The following is a 13,548-nucleotide window of genomic DNA, read 5'->3' on the forward strand; positions in this document are numbered from 1 at the left end:
ATTTCAGCAGTATGCCAATGTTTGTAATTATAAAGTTACTGAGTTAATCACCCAGACGGTCTTTAATTGGACAGCACAAATTAAAACAGATTATGACAGAGCAAGAATATCATTGGTGTAGCTTTGTCTCTCAATTTCTTGCAATCGTGCTTTCCAAACCTAATTTCTTCAGAATCAGTGCCCAGGCAAACAACTGAAAGAGCATCTGGGCAGTTCCACTCTCTGCCTTGTTTTCCAAGTAAAAAACAGAATTCCTATCTTCTAGGGTATGAAGCCAACCCACCAGAAAAACACACATTTACATGTGGGGTCTTCTGTCGAAAGTCTATGATAATCTGGAGTGCAAACAAGTAATGTATGAAATTACATAAAATGTCTCATTTTGATCTTCAGTGCACTGAGAGAACACAAATTAAATTACAAAAAAGACTGAAATAATATACAGCAGTCGTTGACTCTCACGCAATATAAGAATTAAACAAGAACTCAGTTTCAAGTTTATTTACTGTTTTACTTTTTAAAAAAGATTTTCAGTGTTTTCTTTTTTAAAAAAAATACTGTTCAGATCCTTGAACTACAGCCCAGGGCTTCCAAGTCTGTTTCTTTCTCCTTCAGCTCCCGAAAGGCTTGAAATGCTTCTATGCACCTCTTCCCCAAATGGAAAGCTATTTGCTTTCCCGGGTACCCTGAAACAGGAGGTGGAGGCGAGGGCAAGCAAGGAAAAGGATCCTGAATTAAAGTGAAGGTCCCAGTGCTGTTTCAAAGCAGAAAAATATAGCAGGAAACTGTCCCACCAAATTTTGATGACGCAGTTTATGCTGTGTCTGAAAATCAGGTCAAATGGGAGACACATTTCTGCCTGTAACTGGCCCTGTCTAGTGGCATGTTTGACTCCAACATGTAGCATGCATAGGAAAACTCCTGGAGTGGAAACTTCATTCCCCCCCCCACAGCTCTGGAAGCTGAATGCAATTTCAAAAAGGGAGAAAGAGTTTTCATGGGCGGCTTAAAACTCTCCACTGTGAAAGAGAAACTAACTATATTCCTAACTTTAAATTCCCCCCTCCCAATTTAAATCGTCCTTTTTTTGTTTTTCCACTTCCTATAAATTCCTCACCCACCCACTGAAGTATGATTCTAAAAATATTCAGATTAATGTTATTAATATTCATGCATTCCTGACTCTGCAGTGTGAAAAGGGGAGATGCCCCGCCCACCCGAAAGGTCCTTGTCCCCTTTGACATCCCATTCATGCGGTAAGGACACCTATTAATCCATGATCAGTAAGTAATATGCAGCAGTTTCATGGGGCTCCCCCAGGTTGGTAAAATCGGGGACATCTTGGAATATCTTAGGACCAAATGGATGGAATGAAAGAAAGAACCCATCTCCCCCTTCCTAGGTGACGAGGAGGAGGAAGAGGGAGAAGGCAGAGTCCCACAAGGATAGGTCCAATCTCAGGTCAGAACGGGCACTGCATCTAGGGTAGAAAAGAGACAGGGAGGAATGAGCAAAATGCAGTATTTTCTCTATGGAGAAAACTTGAGTCTAAACCTGAACAAGTTCAATGAAATTCAGCCTTCTCTGACTTACACTTTGCATAAACAAATAGGGGTATTCACGCCAGGCCTTCGGTGGCAACTGCTTGTCTGCCTTGCTTTCTATTTTTGGATGCTTGGATGATGTATACAAAACTCCACACATATGAAACAAAGACCGTAGCCTGTGGAATCTACCCCGTTTTAACTAGAAAAGTATTTCTTGACCTTGGAAACTTTTAAGATACATGGACTTCAACTCAAGAATTCCCCAGCCAGCATGCTTAAAGTCAGAATGGGACAACTCACCGAGGGACAACTCGCTGCGGGACAATTCAACAATTCAATTTAAATATTTAAAACAATTAGAAAATTATTTTAATTTTTGTCACTGACATTTCATTTTGGCCATCCTTTTGCATCTTTTCTTTAATTATTCTATTCCACCATTTCTTTGTTATTAGTGTAACTCTTGTCCTGCAGTGAGTTGGCTGTGGCAAGTTGGCCGCAGTGAGTTGTCCTAGACCCGTTTAAAGTTGCCAAGGTTGAGGAACACTGAACTACAGTAGGATCTTGAGTTCCATTAATGAGAGCCAACTATGAAATAATTGAGGGAAGCTTGGAGAATCAGTCCCTGCTTCCCTTGAACTAGACACCATATATAATGCTACCAATTTACATTACAGTCTGCATAGATCAGGAGGTCTAACATAAAACACCCAGTTGAGCTCAAGGAATCCCTATTGGCATCCCTTTTACAGGAAATAAATACTACTTTGCAAATATACACATTGAGCAAAATTTCAGCTATGGCATTTTAAAAAAAAAATTAAGAATATTTTTCTTGCTTTCATTAAACCAGACATGTCAAACTCGTGACGTCACATGACATCGTGCAACGTATCGGGACTGTTTTGCCATTGCCGGCAATGGGGTGGGAGCAGCTTCTGCGTGATGCGTCTGGCCCGCGGGCTGGCAGTTTGACACCCCTGCATTAAACAATAGGAAATCAAAAACCTTAGCTCCTCTATTGCAGTCATCAAGCTGTCCTATAAAATCTAATGCAAGTTCTGACAAGTTTAGACCTACCTGTAAGATGCACCTTTGGATATGTGGTCTTAGCTGACGAAGATGAAGACAATGGAAGATGTGTATTAATGAGTACAAACTATTCCTCATTACTGAAAGCTATTTTCTTTCTCAATTTCACTTGAATGTAAAAACTACTTTAAAAATCTGAGGCCTTGCTTTAAGTCTTCGACTAGCTAACGGGCTGTGGTGGTGCAGTGTTTAGACCACAGGTCGGCAACCCGCGGCTCTTTCAGCCGTCTCCTGCGGCTCCCTGTCCTCAACCACCATGTGCAGTCTGAAAAAAAAAGAGGGACTAAAAAAGTTCAACCTATCAATTCAAACTTCTCATGAAGTTTGAATTGATTGGTTGAACTTCTTTGGTTTGTGGGACTGCCCACAAAACTCTTTCCTTCTTCTACTGCACGTGGTGGCCGGGAGGATTGCCGAAAAGGTGTCCCTGGTGAGGAGCCACGGGTGGCCGGTCTCAGGGTGCCTCTTCCCTGCCCGGCAGGTCTCCCCTTGCCCTGCTCCACCGCCACCTCTGTTAGTCGGGGGAGTCACCGGGGGTCTTCCGGAGCTTCCCCTCTCCACCTGCGCCTTTCGGCCATCTCACGGGCAGCGGATTCCTCCGCGGCGCCTGCCCGGCCCTTTCCCAACCTGCTGCGCGGTCCTCTTGGCCGTCCTCCCGCTGCTGCTGCTGCCTGTCGCGCTGAGCAAGGCCGAAGAGGCGGCGGCGAACGGGCAGCTGCACCACTTCGCCGTCCTCCCACTGCTGCCGCCGCCGCCACCCTTGGTGCTGCAGGAGAAGGAGACCTTGGGCTGCGAGGGCAGCGGGGCCGGCGGCAGGTCGTGACCCCCCCTCGTCCCCGCGGCGGCATTCTGTTGCCGGCGCAGCCACCCATGGTGCACCCGGCCTTGGCGCCCTCCTCTTGCGACGGCGAAGTGGCTGAGGACGCGGCGGGGGCGGCGGCCGAGCCGGGGGTGGCGGGGCCCCCCGACGATGCTGCAGTGGCCGCCACCGGATCCGCTGCTCCTGTCCTGCTCCCCCTCCCCGCCCGTTTGGCTGAGGACGCGGTGGGGGTGGCGGCCGGGCCGGGGGCGGCGGGGAACCCCGACGATGCTGCAGTGGCCGCTGCCATGCCACCGCCGGCGGAGCCACTGCCTCTTGTCCTGCTCCCCCTCCCCGCCCATTCGGCTGAGGACACGGCAGGGCGGTGCCCGGTCTGGGGGCAGCGGGGAACCCCGACGATGCTGCAGTGGCCGCCGCCGTGCCGCCGCCGCCAGAGCCGCTGCCTCCCGTCCTGCTCCCCCTCCCCAACCGTATTTTAAAGGTAAAAAAGGATATATGCAGTGTTATCTTCATTTTAGATATCAAAAGGGTTTTGCGGCTCCCAGTGTTTTGTTTTCGGTGGGAAACGTGTCCAAGTGGCTCTTTGAGTGTTTTGGGTTGCCTACCCCTGGGTTAGACCGTGATTAGTGGTTATTGCAGGCTAACTCAGCTCACTGCCAGGAGTTTGATTCTGACCAGCTCAAGGTTGACTCAGCCTTCCATCCTTCCAAGGTCAGTAAAATGAGGACCCAGATTGTTAGAAGCAATATGCTGACTCTGTAAACTGCTTAGAGAGGGCTGTAAAGCACTGTGAAGTGGTATATAAGTCTACGTGCTATTGCTATTGCTAAAGTATAGTAAGTCCCAAAAGGAAGAATTTTTTTAACTTTATCATCTGAAGAGACTCCTGGGCCCCAAACTTGTTCTTTTGGACACCAGGGTATAATCTTCAAAGGGGATCTTTCAATCAAAATGTCTGCCATTCTACTTTTTAAAGCAGATTGCTTGTGGCTAGATTGCTTATTCTATCTATGCTTACATTCTACACTTTAAAGTGGAATTTATAGTACAGATTAATTTAGCATTCTTTAAAAAATATTCTATGGTCTATTTCTCTTTTATAATTACATGAAGCAATTTAGACATACAAATAAAGTTTAAGACGAATGCTAACTGACAGATTTAAACCAGCTTTCCTCCATCAGATGCAGTTCAGATGTTTGAGGTTATAAATCATAGGCTGGCCAAGAACAAAGAGAGTTTCAACTCAACACATCTGAAAGATACCAAACTGAGGAAGTTACATTTATGCTTTGTTGGTTAAAAAAAATAGCTAGTATGAATCTGCAAACCCTACTATTTATTTGAATTTATAGCTCTAATCGTAAGAATGTTTCAAAAGTAATGCAATGCAAATTATGAAGTGGCCTTAACATATCCCTACTAATTTTAGCTTTATATGCTCATCTCTCACAAAGATGATCTATACCATATTGACCACATCTGCTCAGCCAGATCTCAGCTAAATAAGATGTGACAAATCTTTTCCTGTGCATGCAGCCCTCTCACAGCTGATTCAAGTAAGCCAGGAAATCAATAATTAGCACTAATTTCCTGGTTAACTAAAGCCAAATTTTAAATCATGAATTAATATCCTAGCTTGCACTAAAGCAGACAAATTATTATTATTATTGTTTTGTTTTGTGCCTTTGAGTAAGTGTTGACTTCTGGCGACTGCCTGGACAAGTACCTGCAGTTTTCTTTGCACGTTTTTTCAGAAGTGCTTGCCATTGCTTTCTTTTTTCAGGCTACAGAGAATGACTGGCTCAAGGTCACCCAGCTGGCTTTGTGCCTTAGGTGGAACTAGAACTCATAGTCTCCTGGTTTCTAGACTGATGCTTAACCATCACACCAAACTGGCTCTCTATGGCTAATTATAGTCTTCTTTTTTAGTTTACTTGCACTGTAGTGGGAGGAGCAAAGGTTGTGTGTGGCAAACATCATGCATTTTTATTACGTTAAACTGAGACATGAGCTTTTGAATAAACTCCCTGCATTGCTTTCCAGTATGCTATTTATTCCACTCCTGTTTTTTCCAACCTTGTCATTTCTTCATCTAGGCAGCAGGGGGCACTCATTCATCCCCGACAGTCATGCCTCTCACTGTGCCCTTCTGGCGGATCTGCAATAGAATATAGAATTTCTGGTTGAATGGCTTTTTTGCAAGAATAATTTCCTAATGGGTTTGGCCCACTTCGGTTTCTCCTAGCCTTAATTCCACTTGTCAAAACAATTTTGTGTTTCCTAGCAGTAATCAAGTACAACTGAATTCAAATGAATTTACATATTACCATATTTTAATCATAGGTGGCTGTTTATAAATATACTACCAAATGGACGGCTATATAGAGCAGTGTTTCTCAATTTTGGCAATTTGAAGATAGTTGGACTTCAATTCCCAGAATTCTCCAGCCAGCATGGCTGGCTAGAGAATTATGGGAGTTGAAGTCCTCACATATCTTCAAGTTGCCAAGTTGAGAAACACTGCTACAGAAGCAAGAGGCTACCTCTACTTTTTAATTATTTGATATCAAAAGAACAAAATAGCAATGGCACTATGGGAAATAGCCGGGCCAATTTTTAAAATCTATTTGAAAAGTTTGTGGTGGAGGGAGTTGCAATCTTTCCAACTCGAAATAGGTGATTAAGCCCTTCACAACATGGTATTGCTAAAATCTGATGGGTTTGCTGCTGTTACTATACTTGGTCTTAGCCCCAAAGCTGAGAAGTAATGTTTTTGATACTAATTCCAGCAACGATATATCGTGGAGAAAAAATATAGCAGACACAAAAAGGTTGGGAAGAGACTACATATGGATCACATATATCCCTCCCATATTATGGATTATTAATGTAATCTTTTTACATCTTCTTACTACTAAGAAAGTCTTTTTTTAAAAAAAACTTTCTTGTTATTTGCACTCTTTTAAGAATAAAACATGATTTTGAAGAAAAAAAGCACATTTGTTTCATTTTTAGCTAGGATCCTTCGTTTTATAAAATACCCTTATATTCATTTCCTTCTATAGAAGAATAAAGGATTTGTCTCTTGTTATAGCAGAGACTTTCCATGGGGAAAGAAAACTACTTGACTACCCCATCCAGTACATACTATACTCCCAAACTGATAACCATCCTTATTACCTCATCAAGCTCTTTCTGCGTCTCATCCTCCATCCGCCGGATGTCAGCCATGCTTAAATCCACCCACTTATCCAACCAGCAAAAGAGCTGCCTATGGAAGTTGGTAAAGAGGCGTCTTTCTTGCTGTCAAAGGGGAAATAGAAGCTTTTAAGAAACTTGAGATGCTGAGAATATAAGATGGCCCAAATTGGGAATGAAAAGCCGTTTTCTAAGCCTTTAGACATCAAAGTCACAGGAATAAATCTAGGCTAGGTTCTTCAGACAGAAAAGCAAGACTGGCAGCCATTTTGAACCACAGATAATCTTCGACTTACGATCAACAATTGAGCCCAATTTTTTTTGTTGCTAATCAAGATAGTTGTTAAGTGAATTTTGCCCCATTTTAAAACCTTTCTTGCCACAGTTGTTAAGTGAATCACTGCAGTTGTTAAATTAGTAACACAGTTAAGTGAATCTGGCTTCCCCATTGACTTTGCTTCTCAGAAGATCGCATGACTGCCCAGACACTGCAACCATCACAAATACATGCCAATTGCCAAAGGTCTGAATTTCTATCACGTGACCACGGGAAAACTGCAATGGTTGTACACGTGAAAAACAATAATGTCACTTTTTTCAGTGTTGTAACTTCGAACAGTCACTAAACGAATGGTTGTAAGTCGAGGACTGCCTGTAGTTAATTCTGTGCTTCTGAGAAAATGGCCCGATGTTTACTGGACTCAATCTCTCTATCCTATTATTCCATAAAAAGCGATATCTGCTTGATATTATTGAGGGGGGGGCTTTCCCCCCTCAAACAGAGCTTCGGATTCTAGCAAATTTCCTCAAACCGGGGCAAAAAACTGTCCACCTTGAACTCACCTTTTGGATAAACTTTTCAACCCTTCCCTGAAGGCCCCACCAGCGGAACTTCACAGTCACAAGTTTGTAGGCACACATGTGGGGACAATCTTCATTATTGGCTAGTTCCCGCTAACAGGAAAGAAAAAAAAGGGGGGAGGGGAGAGAGAGAGAATAAAATCAGAAGAGTTAAGGCGGGACCAGGATGTGCTATTTTGTCCAAGTGCGTGTGACTTTTGAATGGCATGGCCAAAGTCACACTCCTCCAATACATTCGTATTGGACATCCAGAACACAAATGAAATTTAATTTCACAGATTTGGTTTGTGATTAAATACAGTTACAAGTAATCCTTGCTTAGTGACCACAATTGGCGCCGGCCACTTCATTGCTAAGCAGAAAATCACCTGACTGCCAAAGACTCCAAATGTCACTTCCCAGTTATTAAGCAAACCGCCAGTCATTGAGACATCAGGTAACCAAAACGTGTGATTATATTCTGCATTCGCTCTGCTTGTCATGACACTTGTTGTGAAGCACATAAATGGCAATCACGTGACTACATAATGCCGCAATAGTTGTAAATCCATTTCAGTTGTGAAGCATCCAAATGGCAATCATGTGACCCTGGGATGCTTGGATGGTCATAATTGTGAGAACTGGTCACAAAGCCAGGTGTTTTTAAACATCATCATAACTCTTAACAGTTACTAAACAAGGACTATTTGTGCTATCATCTCATTGCAATCATGTATGGCAGTGGTTCTCAACCTTCCTAATGCCGCATCCCTTTAATACAGTTCCTCATGTTGTGGTGACCCCCAACCATAAAATTATTTTCGTTGCTACTTCATAACTGTAATTTTGCTACTGTTATGAATCGTACTGTAAATATCTGATATGCAGGATCAGACTCTAGAGTAGACTCTAGAAGATAGAACCATCCAACAAAAGGAATTCCACAACTACAGGTAGTCCTCAACTTACGACCACGACTGAGCCCAACATTTCTGTTGCTAAGCAAGGCAGTTGTTAAGTGAGTTGCACCCATTTTACGACCTTTCTTGCTGCAGTTGTTAAGTGAATCACTGCAGTTATTAAGTTAGGAACACAGTTGTTAAATGAATCTGGCTTCCCCATTGACTTTGCTTGTCAAAAGATTGCTAAAAATAATCACATGACCCTGGGACACTGCAACCATCATAAATACAGGCCAGTTGCCAAGCATCCACATTTTGATCACATGACCAATTGAAGGAAAAGCAGCAAGAGAATGGAAGAAAGGAAAAGGGTTATAAATAAAAAATCAGAACCCCTGTAACATTTTGTGGATGAAGCGAGGGGTTACGTGACTACTTTTTCATGGAAGTTTCTCAAAACAGAAGGATACGACTTTACAGCTGTCCCAGATTCCAGCTATTTCATTCTCTCCTTCCAACATTTTCACCTTCCACTGAGCGTACTTGATTCTCAGCTAAATGTTTTCTGACAAGTCCCTCTCTCAATGCATTTCCTTTTTCCTAACAATTTCTGGCAGTGGAGTATACACTTCCCCAATCGGAGCCTCGCCTTTGGATCCCGACCAGGCGGGAGGCAGAATAAAAGGAAGCCGTTTAAAGGCGGGAGGAGGGAAAATCCCGAGGTTGGCTTGCAACACCCCCCCACCCAAGGGCAGAGACCAACCCCACGAATGGCCATCCTGGCTCATGCCCGCACAAAACAGCAACTCCGATCTAGACCGGGGGGGGGTGGTTCAACAGAAAGAAGGCGAGCGAGTGAACAACACCTTGGATGCAGCAGCCTGTCTTCTGCTGCCCACAGCAGCCCCCCTCCCTCACAAGCCACTATTCATTTAGCAGCTGCGGATCCGATTTTGCCAACCAAAAATAAAAATACCCGGGGATTGGGGGGGAGCGCGGGGGAGAGAGAGAGAGAGGGGTACCAAGTCTGCACCTTGCTCTAAGAATGAGCTTTCCAGTTTTTTTTTTAAAAAAAGCTAAGATTTAAAAAAAAATACAATCCAAAAGCGCTATTTAAAAAAGCAATTGCACTGAATGCATCAAGGCGAGCTGGCGGAAAGAAAAGATGATCTCTGGTGCTTTTATTCACAGACACCAGATTTTTTTCCCCCCCAGATCATAAAATGTCCATTTCTCCCTCCAAAAGGGAGGGAATCAAAATACAAAAGGAACCCACCCCCACGGCAAAGCCCTCCGGCGTGTTGATTCCACAGCTAACAACCCTTCCTTCCCTCCCTCCCTCTTTCTTCCTCCTCCTGCCTCACCCCCCCCTCAACTCCCCGCCAGCCCGTCTCCCCTCTTCCACCGAGGCGAGAGCGACTGCACGCAAGCGCGATCTGGAGCAGCTCCGCCGGCTTCACAGATTCCCCGGGAAGATACGTCATGGACGCCAATGTCCGGGCCGCTGCTTCTGATTGGTGAAAAGGCTGGGAGAAGGCGGGCTGAGTCGTTGGCTCTTGCTAGCTCTACCTGAGAGGCGGGGAGTTGCTCCTTTGATGCTTTAAGTCTTACCATTCTCTGTGTTGTTTTTATCCGCCTGGAGACGGATAGAGGAGCGGTGTCTCGGTTCCTAAGACCATCGAAAATATATGTTTTCCGATGGTCTTAGGCGACCCCTGTGAAAGGGTCGTTCGACCCCCGAAGGGGTCACGACCCACAGGTTGAGAACCGCTGATGTATGGGGTTTTCCTTCTGACACAGGAAAGCATGCAGAGCACATGGAATTTGTGGACCAGGAAAGGAGGGAGGCCTTAGATGGAGCATGTAGCAGCATCTGAACTCAATGGCCTTTGCCACTGGAGGAAGGCACAGGGTAATTTTTCTAGACTTTTTCCTCTATAGCCCTTGGCTGGACCCAGCCCCATTTTAAACTCATGCTAGCTTCTCCCATGTACCAAATTTGACCCAGTTCTATTCAGAGGGCTTCCCAAAGATAGACAGGTAGAGTTACAAGCCATTTTACATAATTCCCTATTTTTATCATTCTGTTGGGTTGGAAAGAAGTTCTTAAAAAATTGTAATACCACTCAAGGCTTGGAGAGGGCATAGGTCTTCCCCCGCCCCAAATCCTGGACATTTTAAAATAATGTTTCTCTTTGGTGAAACACCTGAGGGGAACTTGAGAGAGGCAGAAAGAGCAGATAATGGTAAATCAAAATTTCCCACATACATTTTTTTTTATCTAGTTTGCATTTTTCAACAAACAATATATTTGAAAAAAAAACCCTTTATCCCTCCGGACAACCCTTCAAGTTAGGCTGAGAAAATAGTGGCTGGTCTGGGACCATCAGATATATTTTAAAGACAAGGCAATCAATCTAGATCTTCATGCTAGTAATCTGTCATCTCCATTCTGGTGCTCTCCAGATGCAGGCTGGGGATGATGGGAGTTGTATAGCAAAATTTTCAGAGGGTGTCAAATTGTGGAAGGCTAGTCTAGCATAGCAGAGGAGTTGTGTGGCATAACTTACACCTCTGAAACCCATGGGCAGCTTAAGTCAGCCCAGCGGAACAGCACTGTGTATGAGCAATGCTTATAATTCTATGGAAAAAAGCAGGACTAATCTCCTATTTTAGATGAGAGATAACCTGATAACCATAAACATTTGGTCAAACCAAATTTGGGGGACTCTAATGAGGTTGCTTCTTTTCAAGCCTCTCTTGGAATCTAGAATGCCTGAATGCGGAAGGGGGGGGGGAGTTGGGAGGGAGGAGGGTAGGCAATCAAAGATGTACTAAAAAGCCAGTTTCCTTCTTTTTGTGGGATAGATATTACCTTCCAGTCGGGGCCGAGAGGGCCTCTGCCTGTCTTCAGAGATTTGAAAAGAGCTGGATCTTCATCTGGTTTGTAATCCTGAAAGAGAAAAGAGTTGAGGAAAGGTGGCAGCATGCAGGACAGAAGTCCTAGCAAACTGTGATGTGAGGAAGAATCTGAATAACTATTTAAAAAAAATAGTCAGAACAAGTCAACACGTTTCCTGCTAGAGTTGAGCAGAAACAACTAACTTAGCTACAGAGGAAGGTTGAAAAAAAGGCAATGTTTAACATCCAAAAGTCAGTGAAAAACAAAAGAGACTGAGAATGACACCAGAACTTTAGCAAGCTGTTAGTGAAACTGGTATAGGTCATCATCACTGTTGCCACCAGAAATTAATTATCTGTAGCCCACCAGAGTTTCCCAGTCCTCTTTTCATGACCTAGAATTGTCCTGCCTTCATCTCACGTCACCCATCTTGCCAACTACCAAGGCCGCAGCCCAGCCAACATCATCTTACATCATCTGATACGTGTGTCCGATCACCAATGTCTATGTGAACAACTTCCACATCTTTCCAAGTATCTGCATCCAGCCCATGGACCTGCAAAGGAGAAATTACAATTTTAGAAGTTAACTGACAATATCAAAGGTATCAAATTCTGGCGAATTTCTGCTTAGGTTTTATACATATTGATGATATTTTAGCCAGCGGTTCTCAACCTGTGGGTCGCGACCCCTTTGGGGGTTGAACGACCCTTTCACAGGGGTCGCCTAAGACCATCGGAAAACATATATTTTCGATGGTCTTAGGAACCGAGACACCGCTCCTCTATCCGTCTCCAGGCAGATAAAAACAACACAGAGAATGGTAAGACTTAAAGCATCAAAGGAGCAACTCCCCGCCTCTCAGGTAGAGCTAGCAAGAGCCAACAACTCAGCCCGCCTTCTCCCAGCCTTTTCACCAATCAGAAGCTACGGCCCGGACATTGGCGTCTGTGACGTATCTTCCTGGGGAATCTGTGAAGCCGGCGGAGCTGCTCCAGATCGCGCTTGCGTGCAGTCGCTCGCGCCTCGGTGGAAGAGGGGAGACGGGCTGGCGGGGAGTTGAGGAGGGGTGAGGCAGGAGGAGGAAGAAGGAGGGAGGGAGGGGTTGTTAGCTGTGGAATCAGCACGCCGGAGGGCTTTGCCGTGGGGGTGGGTTCCTTTTGTATTTTGATTCCCTCCCTTTTGGAGGGAGGAATGGACATTTTATGATCTGGGGAAAAAAAAAATCTGGTGTCTGAATAAAAGCGCCGGCGATCATCTTTTCTTTCCGCCAGCTCGCCTTGATGCATTCAGTGCAATTGCTTTTTTAAATAGCACTTTTGGATTGTATTTTTTTTTAAATCTTAGCTTTTTTTAAAAAAAACCTGGAAAGCGCATTCTTAGAGCAAGGCGCAGACTTGGTACCTCTCTCTCTCTCCCCCGTGCCCCCCCCGAATCTCCGGGTATTTTTATTTTTGGTTGGCAAAATCGGATCCGCAGCTGCTAAATGAATAGTGGCTTGTGAGGGAGGGGGGCTGCTGTGGGCAGCAGAAGACAGGCTGCTGCATCCAAGGTGTTGTTCACTCGCTCGCCTTCTTTCTGTTGAAACACCCCCCCCCGGTCTAGATCGGAGTTGCTGTTTTGTGCAGGCATGAGCCAGGATGGCCATTCGTGGGGTTGGTCTCTGCCCTTGGGTGGGTGGGGGGTTGCAAGCACCTTAATTGAGTCTCCCCACCCCCATCCGTGGGATTTTCCTCGGGGTTGCTAGGAGCTGCACTTAAAACTCGGAATCGCCTGGCTGCAAGCAAAGAGAAGGGAGTTGGCGCGGGCGAGAAAGCCAGCAAGCCAGCCTGCCAGCCCGAATTGCGAGCTTCCCTTCGCCTTTTTCATCGTGAATCGGGAGCAAGCCAACCTCGGGATTTTCCCTCCTCCCGCCTTTAAACGGCTTCCTTTTATTCTGCCTCCCGCCTGGTCGGGATCCAAAGGCGAGGCTCCGATTGGGGAAGTGTATACTCCACTGCCAGAAATTGTTAGGAAAAAGGAAATGCATTGAGAGAGGGACTTGGCAGAAAACATTTAGATGAGAATCAAGTACGCTCAGTGGAAGGTGAAAATGTTGGAAGGAGGGAATGAAATAGCTGGAATCTGGGACAGCTGTAAAGTCGTATCCTTCTGTTTTGGGAAACTTCCATGAAAAAGTAGTCACGTAACCCCTCGCTTCATCCACAAAATGTTACAGGGGTTCTGATTTTTTATTTATAACCC

At 44.8% G+C, this 13,548-nt stretch overlaps 1 protein-coding gene across 3 annotated transcripts in view; it reads right to left on the reverse strand.

The window, feature by feature from the left end:
* Positions 1 to 486: 486 nt before the first annotated feature.
* LOC107289887 (phosphatidylinositol transfer protein beta isoform) overlaps positions 487 to 13,548 on the reverse strand; it is a 26,820-nt gene continuing 13,758 nt past the window's right edge. The window contains exons 7-12 of one of the 3 annotated variants that reach the window (XM_015818713.1): positions 11,777 to 11,860; positions 11,278 to 11,355; positions 7,504 to 7,614; positions 6,643 to 6,765; positions 5,539 to 5,620; positions 487 to 1,480 (exon numbers count right to left, since the gene is read on the reverse strand). In XM_015818713.1, the coding sequence (XP_015674199.1) occupies positions 5,573 to 5,620; positions 6,643 to 6,765; positions 7,504 to 7,614; positions 11,278 to 11,355; positions 11,777 to 11,860 (444 nt within the window). In that variant the 3' untranslated portion in view covers positions 487 to 1,480; positions 5,539 to 5,572. Of the gene's footprint in view, positions 1,481 to 5,498; positions 5,621 to 6,642; positions 6,766 to 7,503; positions 7,615 to 11,277; positions 11,356 to 11,776; positions 11,861 to 13,548 lie in introns of those variants that run through there. The other 2 variants (XM_015818712.1, XM_015818714.1) reach the window with 2 other exon arrangements.

Source organism: Protobothrops mucrosquamatus, unplaced genomic scaffold, assembly GCF_001527695.2.
Source record: "Protobothrops mucrosquamatus isolate PMUCROS unplaced genomic scaffold, P.Mucros_1.0 scaffold780, whole genome shotgun sequence".
Taxonomy (NCBI): domain Eukaryota; kingdom Metazoa; phylum Chordata; class Lepidosauria; order Squamata; family Viperidae; genus Protobothrops; species Protobothrops mucrosquamatus.